The 17,666-nt window shown below is 46.5% G+C and overlaps 1 protein-coding gene across 1 annotated transcript in view; it reads right to left on the bottom strand.

The window, feature by feature from the left end:
• The window catches only part of GFOD1 (glucose-fructose oxidoreductase domain containing 1), a 130,879-nt gene extending 115,419 nt beyond the window's left edge, over positions 1-15,460 (bottom strand). Inside the window, exon 1 of the mRNA XM_053603058.1 lies at positions 14,499-15,460. Within this exon, the coding sequence (XP_053459033.1) occupies positions 14,499-14,751 (253 nt within the window). The 5' untranslated portion in view covers positions 14,752-15,460. The remainder of the gene's footprint in view (positions 1-14,498) is intronic.
• Positions 15,461-17,666: the final 2,206 nt, after the last annotated feature.

Genomic DNA, 17,666 nt, shown 5'->3' with positions numbered 1-17,666 from the left:
TGGCTAGGACAACTGAGAAACTGAATTTCTCATTTTATTTAGTTTTAACTGATGTAATAGCTACTGTCCTGCATAGCACATATCTAGATGATGTCTGTGTGCATTAATATCTGGTGATCAATGACGTTTGTTTAAAGGAAAAGTGAATGGACAGTAGCTCACCATAATAAGCTCTGATTTAAGCAGGATTCTCATGTTTATTGGGCACTTACTTTAAACAAAGCCATTCTGAGTTAGGTACTTTTGTTGTCCCTGTTTTACAGATGAAGAAACTGAGGCCCAGAAATGTAAGGCCCACAGCCACACAGCATGGCCAGGCCAGGATTCATCCCCAGACAGTGTGACGCCCACACACCTGTCTCTGTCATCCCTTGGTTTCCTGAAGTTGGATGAGACAAGCCTTTTATTAACTGGTTGCGTTTTTCCACTGATGAAAAAAAGCCTTCAGGCGCATTACTTTTAACAGAATGACACCAAATTGAACAAGGAACTTTTCCTTTTAAAATGAAAATACGCAACGTTGTCATATCTGGGGATCTTTTGAAAGCCTAGCCAGAGCAGTAACCTTGATAGGCTCCATGGGCTGACTTCTGGATGTCAAGAATTCACTATTCCTCCCACCACTGCGCCCTCTTCCTAAAACTAACTCCCATGATAACAGACGGCTCTGAGAGAGCCTCACAGTCATTATCACTACCAACTCCTGCCTTTTAATGTTGAGAGGCATGTCCACGTGTCATACACAAATGTCCTTCTCCAAGGAGATGATTGCATCCCTGCTGGTCCAATAAATCATAGCTGCAGGGCCCTGACCTGGCACTGTAAGAGTCCCGATGCTCTAACAGGGGACACAAGCCACCACCACCATCCACAGAGGCACAGGACCAGGGCTGAACATGGCACACAGCACCCTCTCTCTGCTCTCCCCCGGAAAATGCCCCTGCCTGCATCGCACACAGTGCTTTTGTTTTGACAGAGTTTCTTACTGAATCGGCGTTTGCAGCTCTCCCACACCCTTGAAGGCAGCCACTGGGGCTCCTCTCAGCGCAGTTCTTCCCCACACGCCTGCAAGCTGTTTCCCTTGACAGATCCCAGAGCTCTGTCATTTGTCACTGTCACCATTTCGGATCTCAAGGGAGAGAAAGATGCAAGTGACACTCACTGAGGATGAAGAAAAATATGTTTAGCATTTTGGACATTCTCAAACCACTCTAACTGTGCCCTAGGCAGTCAACTGCAGGCAACACAGTTGACCTCAGGGTCCTGCTACAGAACCAGTGTTTTCTTGAGGAGGACACTATATCATAGAGCCTTTCACATCTTTCTCTTTGAGCACTTAAATCCCACCCTCTCTCTTCTAGGCCAGTTGAACATCCACCTCCTCCAGAAGTTCTTCCCAGGCCCTCCCAGCTCTCAGGCAGCACCTGTTACCTGCAGAGCCACCTTCTCAGGGACTCACAGCTGCCCAAGGTGAAGGGTGCCAGGGACAAGTGTGGCCTTCCTCACTGGCCCCCCTCATGTTCTCTCTGGCCTCGAGTTCAAGCTCCTCACTTGGCAAAGCAAATGCCCAGCGGTAAACTAAAAGCAATGATTCACCAACTAGTAGAGGAAGCCCCTTCCAGGTCCCCTCCATGCTGGAAGTGTCCCCCTCACACACATGGCATGTTTTTATGAGAGGGATTCTGTTAAAACATTTTCTCCACTTTGTCCCTTTGTTGTAGTGCCCTTTGTAGCCTGGCACTGGGAAACTGCCCACGTGGCTGACTCTTAATCCAATAATGACTTTTGGAGGGGGTTTCTCAATCGCCTTGAGCAAACCCTTCTGGCTCTGCAGTGCACCATTCACTCTGCACTTAATCACATACCTCACTGCATTACTCTATGGGATATTTCTCACCGCAGCTAACACAGTGCTACAGGCATTCAAAAGGCATTTACTAAGTAAAAATAAATAGAAAAAGAGAAAAACTCTCTCCAGACACTTGCAGAATAGGTGGCTGGAAGAGACGCCGGGACACCACAGACAATCTTCACATTGGAAGTGCCTCTGGCAGAAGGTCCAGTGCTTTATCACCGGCCCAGGCAACACGAAGCCGCCGGCATCAGCGTCTCCGATCTGGAAGTCTTGCTGTTCTACATAATGAACCACTTTGATGAATATTTGGCAAAGCTAATTTTACTTGTGCTGGAGAATTAGTTCAATTGTAGTAGTTCCAAAAGCAAAAATAAAAGGAAATATACAAAAACTTAAAAAAAAAAAAAACTCTACCCCTTCCCCAACTAAAGCCTAAGCCTGCTACCTTCCACAAAATAAGAAAACAAAACCAGTTCTTACAACTAGATAATAAGAAGACAAACAACTCAATTTAAAAATGGACAAGAGATCTGAATAGATATTTCACTAAAGAAGGTATATGAGATGACTAGATAATAAACTCATGAAAAGATGCTCAATATCATTAATCGATAGGGAAATATCTGTACAAATCCAAGTCATAAAGAGATACCACTGCATACCAACCATAAGGGCTACTATCAAAAAGACTGACAATACCAAGTGTTGGTGATAATGTGGAGAAATCAGAACTCTCTTACGTTGCTGATTGAAATATAAAATGGTGCAACTTAAAAAGTTAAATATGGGTGTGCCATACAACTTAGAAATTTCAGCCCTAGATATCTAAGAGAACAGAAAACACAAATCTACAAAAGACTTGTAAGTGGATGTTCATAGTGGCATTATTCTTAATAGCTCATAAAACTAGAAACAATACACATGTCCATCAGAAAGTAAATGGATAAACAAAATGGGACAATAGAATGAGTATTACTCAACAGTCAAAACAAAGGAGCTTTTGATACATGCAACATGGGATGAATATCAAAAACATTATGCTAAGTGAAAGATCCCAGGGACTACAGACTTTAGGATCCCATTTATATAAAAGTTCTAGAAAAGCCAACATAGACAGAAGGTAGATCAATGGTTGCCTAGGGACAAGGTTGAGAGTAGGAACAATGAGCTTAAAGATATTTAAGGTGCTGGAAATGTTCTAAAATGTTTTGTGGTGGATACTTGCACAACTACATAAATTTACTAAAATTCATTGAATCACTTATATTGGGTGTATTTTATGGTATATAAAGATATTCAATAAAGCTGTTTTTAAAAAAAAGCAACGTTAAAGGTGTAAACCAACTTAACTTAGGGCTTTAAAAATGTATAGTTTCAGTGTAAGGGTTTTATGTTACTAAAAGAGTATTGAATACCCTAAAAAAAAGGCTATTATAATTAGAAACTGGGGGTGGCACCTGTGGCTCATTGAGTAGGGCACTGGCCCTGGCCAAACTGCAGCAAAAAAATAGCCGGGCGTTGTGGTGGGTGCCTATAGTCCCAGCTACTCGGGAAGCTGAGTCAAAGAGAATCGCCTAAGCCCGAGAGCTGGAGGTTGCTGTGAGCTATGACGCCACAGCACTCTACCGAGGGCAACAAAATAAAACTGTCTCTAAAAAAAAAATAAAATAAAATAATAAAAAATTAAAAAAAAAAAGAAACTGGAAAGTTTAAAAAATTCACATCATTGCAATGTAAAGTTATTTCTTCTGTATTTTTTAATGTTCTACAGTGTGGCATCAGAAAGTCTCTATGAAATTCTAACCCCAATGCATCTCAGACTTGCCTAAACCCTAGAGCAGTGATTTTCAACTGCAGTGCTGTGAGAGGATCTCATGTGTGCCTTGAAAATCTGAAGGATCTTTAATTAAATTATTTTTGAAGGAAGTTCAAAGCAAAGTACATTCTTTTTTTCCCACTCTTTTGATCAACATAATTTAAGTGTGCCACAGAAGTTTAACTATAAGTTCAAGGGTGCCATGAGATAAAAAAAAAGGTTGGAAAACACTGATCTAGAGGCTGAAAACCAAGTACGCTCTGGTTAGGGAGAAGAGCTGGTGTGGTTCTCGGGGATGAGTCTTCTCCCCAACATTCTCCTTGGCCTGAATGTGAACCAAAAACAACATTTGCCTTCAAGATCTCCCTGCTCTGAGGATGAGTGTTCAGAGACTGACTGTGCCCCACCACCAACCAGCAGCTGAACTAACTCACCCAGCTTGCTTGGGCAGGTGGCCTTGATCCAGGCAAAATCTGTATTAGTCAGGGTTCTCCAGACAAATAGAGCCAATAGGATGGGCGTGTATATATAGAGATTTATTTTAAGAAATTGGCTCACACAATTGTGGAGGTTGGCAAGTCCAGACTGTGTAAGGCAGACCAGAAGACTGGAGACCCAGGGGAAGAGGAGAGGCTGCAGTTTCTGGTATAAAGGTAATCCAGAGGCAAAAATCTTCCTCCTAGCCTCAAGCTTTTTACTGACTCCTGACTCCTTCAAGGCCCTGAGCTATCACTTGAGCACAAAGGGCCTGTGCCTCACCACAGTTCTCTGGGCCCACAGAAGAGTACACAGGAGGCTCTCAGTAAAGGTTTACAAACCTACAGGGAACCCCTAAAATTCCATGCAACCAATCATGTGTATCTACTTTCCCAGCATATGCTTTAAAAATATATACATCCTAAATTTAATAACAACAAGGTTGGGATGATTGGATCAGCGCTGTTTTCCACTGTTCTGCTATGGTCATAGCCATGAAATGCCAAATGTGTATTTCATTAAGTGGATAAAGAACCTATAAATGTCTATATTTGTAAAAAATAAATAAATAAAATAACCTCAATCAAGTCTGTGTTCCTAGAATCAGTGCATTTTTGGAGTACAGCCAAGCTGGGAATGACCACTCTCAGCAATCTCTCCACCCCCTCGCCTTCCAGGACAGTGGTCCTGGCAGCCTTCTGGGATGTGTCCCCCACACTGTGGGTAACCTCAGAAAAGACTGAGCCAGGAGAAAGCATCTGGCTTAAGCTGGGACAAGTGGGGGTGGGGACAGGGGCACACCTCTCAAGTGGCTAAACCTGTAATGTTTTATCTGGGAACTGCATGTGGACAATAATTTTTCAGAGGCAGCCAACACAAAGAAGGACAGATAAGGGAGCAGACACATGGAGAGCAACAGAATAAAAGGTTATAGGAGTTTATGGTTCCCCAGTACTCAGTGAGCCCCTGCTACAGCTATACACCCTTATCACAGGGGATACTAAATTTTTTTTTTTTTAAGTTTTTGACCTTTATTTCTGATCTGTTCCATTTTACAGGAGAGGTAAGTAGCCAAACACTCAGGTGCTGACTTGATCTGACCCAGGGGATACTAAATTTTTATAGGTGAGTTGGTGAGTTTTTGGCAACAGTATCAATACCTCCTAGTGAGTACATATTTGTGATGCAAGTTCCCGATTCACAGCAAACATGACATCTGAAGCTTGGCTTACATGCAATCCCTTTAAAAAATGTTTTTCAATGTATTCTCTAACTCTAGCAGGAAAGAATCATCTCTTCAGAAAATATAAAAAAAAAAAATCTTGAAAAGCAGCATTTGAGGCCGGGTGCAGGGGCTCATGCCTATAATCCTAGCACTCTAGGAAGCCGAGGCAGGTGGGCTCAGGAGGTTGAGACCAGTCTGAAACACGGTGAGACTCCGTCTCAAAAAGAAAGAAAAGAAAAGCACCATTTGGATTATGCTAAAGAAATGATCATGTTAGGGAGAAGTAAAAACAATTAACTGATGTTTATTAAGCCAATGCAAATAACTGAGGATAAAACAGGATAAGTGTTTATAAACTCCCACTCAGCTGAGTTAACAACCCTATATGATATCATTAGCTCCATCTTAGTGGTAAGAAAACTGGAAGGTTTTCTTCTTTGGGCTTCTCCCAAAGCCACACCATGGTAACCTGTCGATCTTTCCTATTACTGGTGAATTTTATGAAACACACTATCCTATATAATGATGCTATTTGCCAGCATCATGCTTGCCCTGAATCAAAATATATACTAATGGCCTGTGGGTTTCTTTCCTAGAGAGACCCTTGAAACATGCTATTGACTTCCACTTACGGTTGTTATGCTCTTCCTCTGATTTCAGGTATCAAAACGTCCAACTTCTTCATGTAGTGTCTCTTCATTCCAATTTAAACTTCTGCAGAATTGTACGTTTTCAAGGCCAGAGGTCAAGAAAATAATCAGTCAGTTGCAACTAATTTCAGCTAGATGAAATGAGATTGGTGATGCTTGACTTTTCCTAACAGTAAACAGAGTAATTTCTTTCATTTACATAATGCCCAAGGGCTTCCTCAAATCTACAATAAATCCATAAACCAAAAATCATTTAACTCTGTGCTAAGGGTAAGAACCCAGAGAGAAAAACACAATCACCTTTTCCACACAGCACGCAGATAAGAACAGATCCAGCAAAGATCTCAAGGAAGAATTGGAAATGCTGGGTTTGCTCGGATTTTAGAATGGTTACTATATCAAGTCCAAGTGCACCATCTGCATTGTTTTCAGCTGTTATCTCTGCTGGTGTGGCAATGATGGTCAGCAAAGTTCTGTCTCAACCCCATTTCCTCCTTGCTCCCCCACCTTTGCTCCAGTGGCCCTTCTCGATATGAAGCAACTATTCACACTGTGAAGTAGGACAGAAAAGGGCAGATTGCTCCAGGTCCTCAGCTAATGATGCCAAACGAGTTGGGACAAGATCAATGTGCAGCAAGATCAAAGCTCAAAGAAACCCTACAGCCTGACTCACCACCCCAAAGGAGCTTTCCATTCCCAATAGAGAGGGTTCACCAAGAGAGTCTACCCACTGCCATCTCCCAAATACCAGGACAAGGATCACAAGAACAGATGTCATCACATTCCACATGGGGCAACAGGTATTTTAGCGCTGTTCCCCTGCCAGGTTAATTATTCCCAGCAGGAGCCATCTTCTGTTCCCAAAGGCAGAGAGCCATCTCATTTTTAGTATCTGGCTGTTCCAGCATCCAGACAGTCCGAGAGCTGGACAGAATTCTGAATTTCGGGTCCCACCCTGGAATCTGTTTTTTTCTTTTTCTTTTTTTTTTTTTTTATGAAATGTCCAGGTGATTTAACTGCACGTTAAAGTTTTTTGTTCTACCGCACACAGGATAAAAATGATAGGTGTTAATCGACATACCTTTTTATAACCTGTGCCTTCCCCCAAGCTATACATGCATTTTATAACCTGTGCCTTCCCCCAAGCTATACATGCATTCCATGAGAATGCATTCATTTGGCATTCAACAAAGACAGTGTATCTACTAACTGAGTAGGTGCATGGCATTGTCTGGGGAAGGCTATCCTGGTGAGCAAAGCAGACAAGGGCCCTACCCTCAACTCACATTTTAGGCATGGAGGCAAACTGCACATAAGAAAACCACCTAACAGGCCAGGCGCAGTAGCTCACAGCTGTAATCCTAGCACTCTGGGAGGCCAAGGTGGAAGGATCACTTGAGCTCAGAAGTTTCAGATTAGCCTGAGCAAGAGCAAGATCCCATCTCTACAAAAACAGAAAAATTAGCTGGGCATCTTGGCAAGAACCTGTAGTCCCAGCTGCTCAGGAGGCTGAGGCAGGATAATCACTTGAGCCCAAGAGTTTGAGGTTGCTGTGGGCTAGACTGACACCACTGCACTCCATACTAGACAACAGAGACCCTGTCTCAAAAAAAAAAGAAAAAAAAAACAGGCAAATGAAAGAGACCAACACAAACAGTGAAGAGTGCTACGGAAGAGAAAGAGGATGATAGAGACAGTATTGAAGCAGGAGGAAGACAAGGAGGAGAGTTTCCAGGTCTCTCTCCCAAAATAACATTTGAGCTAAAACTTGACAGTGAGAATGAGGCTAGCAATTCAGCATTCCAAGAAGCAAGGGGAGAAATTTCTGGGCAAAGGGAAGAACAGTGCAAAGCCCCAGGGTCAGGAAAGAGGTTGGTGTGTTCTAGGAAGAGAAAGGAGGCCAAATGGCTGGAGGGTAGTGGGTCTAGGAGAGTGTGCAGCCATGTGAGAGGGGGCGACATGGACAGGGCAGGGCCTCTTCAGGCCAAGTAAGTCATGGTAAGGAGGTTGGTTGTAATTTCAAGTACCATGGAGCCACCAAAAGCTGGGCCTGACACAGTGAGATATACACACAGTCACTTTCCCTAGTGAAAGGAGAGCAGACTGAATAAGAAACAAGACTGCACCCCGACAGACAGTGGGGCAGCTTACTGCATTAGTCTAGGCAGAGGGGACTGCTGCAAAAGGACAAATTGAACACATTTTGACCGTCCCCCGAGGCTGGCTTGAGGGCTGTGCTGGCCCTGAGCCCCAAACTACTCTGGACACAAAGGTGAAGACCATTCTTGCCTAGCCTATATCTACAGTCAAGGGACTTGCTGAGAAAGCCACACAAGGAAATGAACAAAATGCAGCGTCATTTTGGGTGCCAGTTAATTTGGTAATACCTCTGTTAAATCAAAGGAGCCAAAGGAGTCTTTTATTTTATTTTGATAGGTTATATATTCACATGGTACAAATGTCAAATGCTGTAAAAGTTCACAGTGAAGGAGACCATTCTTGCCTGGCCTATATCCACAGTCTCTGACCAGCAGGTCACACATTTATCCTACAGTCAGACTGGCATGTGTGCAAAATGACATAGGCATAAGATTACTCACTACATGTTTATATAAGCACAAGACTGGAAACAACCTACGTGCTGAGTAATAGGGAATTGGTTAAATAAATGTTGATTTAGGGCGGCGCCTGTGGCTCAGCGGGTAGGGCGCCGGTCCCACATGCCGGAGGTGGCGGGTTCAAACCCAGCCCTGGCCAAATTAAAAAAAAAAAAAATAAAAAAAAAATAAATGTTGATTTATTCATACAATAAAATACTCTGCAGCCAAAAACAGGAACAATTCATAATTTCATATTCAGAGTTTCATATGTGTGTATATATATATAAAATACAGAGGGTGCCCCAATAATGTACACACATTTTAAGAAAGAAAAAACCTGGATTAAAATTGTAATACTCAAGTCACATTTGACTTCTGTGATTACAAGGTGCTCAAACATGCCTTGTATTCATCCTTTGTTATCTGTAAATACTAAGGATTATAATTTTAATAGTTTTTTTCTTTCTTAAATTGTGTATACATTTTTTGGCACCCTCTGTATATGTACGCTATATATATCATATATTACATATCATACCTATGGTATATAAATGTGTATGTCTAGCTATAAATGAGATATGTGTATATAAAAATGTGCATATGTATATTCTGTATATGTAAATATTTATAAATTCAATACATAATACATTTTCAAGATATTAAAATTTTAACATGTGTAAATTTTGAAGATAATATTGTTGAATGACAAAAGTAAGGTACATCACAATGTGAATGAGAAACTACCTGTTGTATAAGAAAGTTTTAAAAGTTCTCATACACGGCTCGGTGCCCGTGGCTCTGTCGTTAGGGCACCAGCCGCATGCACTGGGCCTGATAAACAACAGTGACAACAACAAAAAAATAGCTGGGCATTGTGGTGGGTGCCTGTAGTCCCAGCTACTTGGGAGACTAAGGCAAGAGAATCCCTTAAGCCCAAGAGTTTAAGGTTGCTGTGAGCTGTAATGCCACAGCACTCTACCGAGGGCAACATATGTCTCGAAATAAATAAATAAATAAATATTCTCATACGCACACTTGCCAGTATATACCTAGAAAAAAAAATTTGTGGGGGGGGGGACAGAGTCTTACTTTGTTGCCCTCAGTAGAGTGTGGTGGCATCAGGGCTCACGGCAACCTCATTCTTGTGCTCAGGCAATCCTCTTGCCTCAGCCTCCCAAGTAGCTGGGACTACAGGCACCCACCACAATAACCAGCTATTATTAGAGACGGGGTCTTGCTCTTGCTCAGGCTGGTCTCAAACTGGTAAGCGCAAGCAATCCACCTGTCTCAACCACCCAGATTGCTGGATTACAGGCATGAGCCACCACGCTAGGCCAGCAACCTAGAAAAATCTGGAACGGGAGCACCTCAGCTGGAGGAGAGGGACTGGGGGACTTTTGCCCTTCACTGTGAACTTTTACAGCATTTGACATTTGTACTATGTGAATATACAACCTATCAAAATAAAATTTAAATTTTAAAGAAATGCATTAAAATTGGTGCTAGAAAAGATGGGAGCACTCAGTGCTAAGAACACAGAAGGGTATGGGGGAGGGGTTTGAGCCCGTAACACCTGGGCTGAGTCTTGAAGGATCATGATCAGAGGGAAGAAGGGCAGGGGGCTACATATGAGCCAAGGGTCCACTGAAGGAAATACCAGTGGTGCGGATCAGCTGAAGCTTGTGGGGGTTCTAGAAGGGCCAGCAGGACATGCACTGGGCTGGTGTATCCCAGGCCACCTCTGGCTTGTCAGACCTGGAAGTTGGAGCTTTGGCCATGGAAGTATTTAGGAAGCTTTTTAAAAGAGGAAATAGAAACACAGCCAGGTCTGCAGTGCTCCAGCATACATGGCAGCAGTGTGAAAGGCGGATGGAGGGGAGGGGTGGTGCAGGGAACTGGAACATGATTCAGAAACTGGATGGGGCCCTGACTCTTCTGGAGGAAGTGATGATGCGGAAGGCAGAACAGAAACAGAGGAGTTTAGGAGATGCCATCAACCAGCTGTGGGAACTGATTCCAGGGCTGGGATAAGAAGAATAAAGGAAACTTCAACCACCTCACTTGGGCTGCCATCGTCTGCGAGGAGGAAGTGGGACAGAGAAGGTTAGGGGGTAGAAGAGGAAGAAATGACTCTGGAGGAGGTAGAGCAGTGGGTTCAAATCTCTAGCAGTACATCCTAGAGCAATTTGACTCAGGTCTCTGAATCTCAATTGCCTCATTTGTAAAATGAAACTAATATCTTAGCAGGATTATTTTAGTCAGGAAATGAAATGTTTCACACAGAGCACCTACACACTACCCGGTACACAGTAAGTACTTAATAAGAGGCAGATTTGGACAGTGCAGAAATTATACATGGTAGAAATTTCACTACAACAGCCGGGCGTGGTGGCTCATGCCTGTAATCTACCACTATGGGAGGTTGAGGTGGGTGGATTGCTTGAACTCAGGAATTTAAGACCAGTCTGAGCAAGAGCAAGACCCAGTCTCTATTTAAAATAGAAAAACTTGGACGGCACCTGTGGCTCAAAGGAGTAGGGTGCCGGCCCCATATGCAGGGGGTGGCGAGTTCAAACCCAGCCGTGGACAAAAACTGCAAAAAAAAAATAGAAAAACTAGCCAGGTGTCGTGGTGGGTGCCTGTAGTCCCAGCTACTTGGGAGGCTGAGGCAAGAGGATCACTTGAGGCTCAGCAACCGTAGCACAGTGGTTATGGTGCCAGCCACATACACCAAGGCTGGCAGGTTCGAACCTGGCCTGGGCCAACTAAACAACAACGACAACTGCAAGAAAAAATACTTGGGCATTGTGGCGGTCCTACCTATTGTGGCTGAGGTAGGAGAATCACTTAAGCCTAAGAGTTTGAGGTTGCTATGAGCTATGATGTCACGGCACTCTACCAAGGGTGACATAATGAAACTCTGTCTCAAAAAAAAAATAAAAATAAAAAGAGGATCACTTAAGCCCAAGAGTTTGAGGTTGCTGTGAGTTAGGACGCACAGCACTCTACCCAGGGCAACAGAATGAGACTCTTGACTTAAAAAAAAAAAAAGAATTGTCTCTACAACAGAGGAATGCCTCGTTAATTAAGGTAGGACTTTTTAAAAATTAAGGGAGAATGTGTGTGATTCAGTTGATTCAAAGTTTCCTTTTTCTTGGTCCCTAATACAGCCCCTCACCTTGACAGCCTGTGATAAGTTTAAGGGTATGGATCCAGGGCCACAGACCCATTGCTATCACCGATTAAGCATTTCAGAACCCAGGACTTTGTTAAAAGGACATTTACCAAGCACTCTGGGAGGTCGAGGTGGAAAGACCATTTACACTCAGGAGTTCGAGACTAGCCTGAGTAAAAGTGAGACCTCATCTCTGCTAAAAATAGAAAAATTAGCCAGGTATCATGATGGACCCCCGTAGTCCCAGCTACTTGCAAGGCTGAGGCAGGCAGATCACTTGAGCCCAAGAGTCTGAGGTTGCGGTAAGCTGTGATGATGTCACTGCACTCTAGCCAGGGTGACAGAGTGAAACTCTTATCTCACAAAGAAAGAAAAAAAGAGGACATTCACCAGGACTAGCCAGAGTGGCTAGTTTCAATTCCAGGCAAACACTAGTATCTATAACCCCCCCTGACAGGCAGACCAGTCTGATAACTGTTTGGGGTTTTTCACTTCCTGTGTCGTGTGTGTTGAACCTCCTACTGTGAGTGCCAAACAAACCAATACAACCAACCCACTGTGTATTTGCATTCACAACCAAGGGGAGTCTGCTCCAGGGATTTTCCAGGGAAGATGAAGTCTAAAATGAGACCAAAGTCCAGCCGCATCTAAACCCAGTGCCTCCAGATTTTCCATAATCACAGACTACCTTATGTGACCTGCAAATAGAGTTAAAAAAAAAAAAAAGCCTAAGACCTGCATGAAAATATAAACAGAACCCTATTCCTTGGTTATGGTTATTAAACTAAGTCTACTATATTCTTATGCTTGGTTTGGGGGAGGATACATGAGTCTCATTAATGAAAAATAAGAACAGAAGCATCATGCAGATATGTATAATTTGTGTCACGTCTTTGAAAGCACAGTCTTCAAATATTTTCATGGCCAAAGTACCAGAGAGGGTGAGAAAACAAGACCATCCTTGTTCCTCTAATCACCACTCTCTTGCTCTAGGTTTGCTTTGTGGGTTTGAGCTGCAGAACTAAGACATCATAGTGGGGAGAAGCAATCTCACAACACAGTCTTTCTGATCAGTACTAAGCCCTCTGGTATAGCTGGAGCCCAACAGAGACTGGTTTTATACAAGTTGCCCTAATAGAATTATACCTAAGATGGTTATAATCCATTTGATATGCATAGATCTAATGTAAACAAGAAAATTAACTACCCAGCATGTATGTTCCATCAAATAGAAAGGAAAAATTGGCCAGACTCAACAGCATTTAATTCGAGGCTAAATAATTCAAGGCTACAAAGGCTTAATAATAGTAATGTTAAAACTGACAAAGCTGGGCAGTCTCCTCAGGAATTCTATCAGAAGTCTATCAGGTGTCCCATCTGAGTCCGGAGCCAAATGGCCTTGAGTAAAATGGTTTGCTATAGAGAAAGTATTCTACATTCTGTTCATAGGTCTTTGAAGGCAGAATTAAAATGCATGGACATTTCACCTACCCCAAATTTATACCTATTTTTTAAATAAAATGTTCTTCCAAACAAATAAAAAAGATAAACGTTCTTTCCAAGACTACATAAATTAGTTGTTTCCTGGATGCTGACCCTGTTCCTAGTTCTTCCCTAGTAACTCTGTTCTAAGGTGGCATCTTGTCATAAGGTTTGCCTCTTTCCTCACCAATAGAAACTTCAAGGGTGAGTTATTAATTCTCTTCCAATAGTAAAGGGTGAGCAACCTTCCTGGGACTGTTTTAGGCATGGGGGAATCATGCACTTCTGTTTCCCCTAAGTGACGGCATAGACGCTGATACTCTGTTCTCAGAGATTGAGACTGCCTGGGCCTTGGGTGGATGGAGGTACTGGATGGTGAGGGGCGAACATCCCCAGCCTGCTTGTCAACACCATGCCTTCCCGAACTATTCCTGAAGGAATTAAGCAAAGCCTTTGCTGACACAAAGCATCCATACCTCTGGAACTACTGCGCCCATCCCCTAAATATTTAAGTTCTACGACTCCAAATCGGTGCAGAAGACAGTTCCAGGAAGGCTGCACTCAAAAGTTAAAATCCCTCTGGTTTTACTAAATCAGACTTTACTACCTTGTGACGCCTCTGAAAACGTTCTAATGCGCCTCCCCTATCCATCCACTGCCGTCAGTCAGCCCTGCCTCCAGCGCAGACGAAATGCGCACGTCTCTAATCTCACACTAAACTAACACACAGCAGAAAGAAACGAACCGCCCGAGCAGGGTGCCACAGCTGCTGAACTGCAGGTACATTTATTTCCCTAGGAAAACTAGAGACACGTGTGCGGCCCTTTATTCCGGCGTTTCTGGGCGCGCGTTTGCCTCTACCAGACGCCAGCACACACTTCGGCACTAGACACACAGCTGGGGACCAAGTTTCCTCTCCCTGAAGAGAAACCTAGTCTCAGTATCGGGGATCTGATCCACCCGGTTCCCATCCCTGGTACGCACGCCTCCTCCAAGCACACACGTGGGCAAGCGCATCCAGGTGGTGCGAGGAGCAGGGAGGGAACTCGCAGAGGTGGGGAAGGCCAGGGACGTGGGAGGGGGGTGCTCTGAGTGCGAACAGGGATCTCAGATCCCCGAGGCAAGGAATCTGTAAGATTCTGGGATGCGAAGAGAGAAGGGCAGCGGGTAAAGGAATGGAGAGAAGGCGAAAGGGGAGAGGTGGAAGGGGCCGCTCACCCAGGGTTTTGACAGCGATCTGCCTGGTTAGGGGCGGCGGCAGGTTGATGCACACTAAATCCACGTCCTGATGCAAAAGCACCTCGTCAATGCGGCTAGTGTAAAAGGGGACGCTCATCTCCTTGGCCAGCTCCTCCGCTTCTTCCGGCGTGCGGCCCCACAGCGCCTTCACCGCGAAGCCCTCGTCTTTCAGCAGGGGAATGATGACACGGGCCGTGAGGCTGGTGCCGAACACGCCCACCCCGGGAAGCATGGCTGCTCAGGTCCGCCCGATTCTGCTGCTTCTCCGATTTCCAGTTCAACACCCGCACACACACCCCTCCAGCCAGTCCTGCACCCCGCCGCTGCAGCCTACCTAGCCGCGGTGCCCCAGCCGCGGTGCACCGGGCAAGGCGCCCGGGTGCCGAGAGTGCGCCGAGCTGCGGGCAGAGCAAGCTTGGGCCACCTCAGTACGGTGCCTGCTGCAGTGTCCGCCACGCGGGGCTCCCGTCCTTCCTGGAGGCGACGGCAAGGACCCCCCTTGGGCGCCGGAGGCCCGGAAGTCCCGCCGAGTCCCGGCTCAGGCGGCGCTCCCGCCGCATCGCCGGCCGGCTGTGTGCGCCCGGCCAAGGCCGCTCCATGGCCAGCTCATCCCCGCGTCCACACGGCCACAGCCCGGGACAGACTCTCTCCTGCGTCGTTTCCGCAGCCAGCGAGTCGCTAAGACGAACCTCTTCTACACCCTTCCCAGAGCACCGACCCGCTGAGCTGCGGAGTGCCCTTTCTCCCCCGCCCTCCGCTCGGAATGAAATAATCCCGCGGCCAGCAGGAGGCGGGCTAAGGATGCGGATCCCGAGCGGCAGCGCGGTAGCGGCGGCCACGACCCGGCGCCAGCCCTCTCATTCTGCTGCCATGTTCGCCAGCAGCGCGGCTCGGGCTGCCTCCGCCCCAGGCCGGCTCGGGCTCCGTGATCCCGCGGGGACCAGGGCGGAGTTGGTGAGTTTGGCTGTCAGCGGCCAGTGTTCCTGCACCGCCCTCGCCGCAGCGCCGCGCGCCATTGGCCGCCGCGCGCCGCCCCCGCCCACGCCGCCAGCTCCCGGTGCGCGCTGCGCTGGGGCCCAGGAGCCCGGCGGACTCCTCCCTAGCACCGCCTCGCTCTCCTCCTGCCCCTCCGTTTCTTCCCTTTCTTTGCCCTCACTATCTCTTTCTCCTCCTCGCTTCGCTCCAAACCCCGCCCCAAGCAAGCAAATAAATCTATCAAGGCTAGGCGCGCCCTAATGCGTTCGTCTCCTGTCCCTTGGAAGAGAGCCGCGGACGCCCGGGCCCAGGGGAGACCGGGGAACCCGGCAAGGTGTGACTAGCGGGCACTCGCAACCTCCGCTCCGGGAGCGTTCCCCACGTGATAAGTACCATACTAACACCCTTCCAGGCATTCTCCCTTTTAGTCCTCACACCAATCCTAAGGTTATTGAAAACCCATTTTGTCAGTGATGATGTAAATAAGCCCCAGGGAGGCTAAGGGACTTGTGCAAGGTGACATAAGTAAGCAACATGCACAGGATTGGAACCCAGGCTTCAGAGTCCGGGCTCTGGGCCGTGGAGTTCTCTGGTCTCCTAAACGAGCTTGCTCGGATCGTGTGCCACCCCTCCGGCCGCGCACGCACAGTTCAGCCGCCGTCCTCGCGACAAGTCTAGTCTCCGCAGGCTCTGCTCCCCGACACCGTAGGCCCCCTCCTGCTTAGACATTGTTGCGTAGATGGCAGCGGCGGGCAAGGGTCTCCAAAGCGACCGTGGCACGTGCGTCTCGTGTCTGGCGTTGGAGACGGATATGTCTCCCTGGCCAGATGCCACGCCCGCCTCTTGCTCCAGCGCCTGTCGCCGCCGCTTCCCGAAACCTTCACTCTGTCCAGCTTGCCCCCACCTTTACCCCACTGCTCCCTTCCCAGGTCCTCGCGGAGAAGCTTGGGGTAGGGGAATGGGACAGGCCGAAGCTGGCCTGTTTCCTCCGGAGTTGTGGGGACTATGCATCTGTCTGGTAAATGGCCATATTCTAGGCACCTATCACACTGCCTGCCTTGTATGTATGTAGTAGGCGCTCAATAAACATTTGCTAAATAAAAGAATGGCTCTTCGTTGAATGCCCGCTTTGCACCCAATTGGTGACAGAAGGGGGAACACCCTAAATTGAAAAGCATCGAACCTGTTCTCTAGCTTAAGATCTCTGGTGAGGTCTGGGGTCAGTCAGGTCATATTCATCGGTCATTCAGCACTCAGCTCTGTGACTGTGACACATGGTCTTCTTCAACACATGAATGGAAAACGATGCTTGCAAGCTTAAAACAACTTGTTAACACTGGCAGTGAGGAGGGAGTGGAGAGAGCAGGATACCAAAAAAGCTTGTGTGTGGCAATGCTGGGAGGAGGCTGACCTCAGGGCATTAGAAGAAAGGCACAAAAGAGTTGAGTGCTTGGGTGGCTAGCAGTGGCCTCGAGAGGGCAGGGAGACAAAGGGGGGCGTTTCCATCAGAGCTGGCAGGCTTCTTTTGAGCAGAGGTTTTGTAGGAACCCAAGCAGGAACGCCCACAGGGGCAAGAGTTCAGGCACTGGTGTCAGACACCAGGCATGCTCACACTGAGCCCATCGCATGTCACATGGAGCAGAGGTTGTGCGGTCCAGCTTCAGTGGTGGGAGCAGAGTCAGAAGCCCTAGGGTTGACCCCTGGCTCTGCCACTTACTAGCTATGGGCCCTTGCCCAAATCACTTCTCTGTGGCACAGTTTCATCTGTAAAATGGGGGAATAATAGCAGTATGTACCACAAAGGGTAAATGTACTAATATTTACAAAGCCCTGAAAATAATGCTGGATACATAGCTGTATATAAATGTAAAATATGTAAGTGTGGACAGTGCATCTATTACCAATATCATTTCTTGGTGCAAAGGACAATTGAAAAAGTTCAGCCAGGGGCGGCCCCTGTGGCTCAGTGAGTATGGCGCCGGCCCCATATGCTGAGGGTGGCGGGTTCAAACCCAGCCCCGGCCAAACTGCAACAAAAAAATAGCCAGGCGTTGCAGCAGGTGCCTGTAGTCCCAGCTGCCCGGGAGGCTGAGGCAGGAGAATCGCGTAAGCCCAAGAGTTAGAGGTTGCTGTGAGCCGTGTGATGCCACAGCCCTCTACCCGAGGGCGGTA

This window comes from Nycticebus coucang, chromosome 9 (genome assembly GCF_027406575.1).
Source record: "Nycticebus coucang isolate mNycCou1 chromosome 9, mNycCou1.pri, whole genome shotgun sequence".
Taxonomy (NCBI): Eukaryota; Metazoa; Chordata; class Mammalia; order Primates; family Lorisidae; genus Nycticebus; species Nycticebus coucang.
This window is presented reverse-complemented; position numbering and strand designations above follow the sequence as displayed.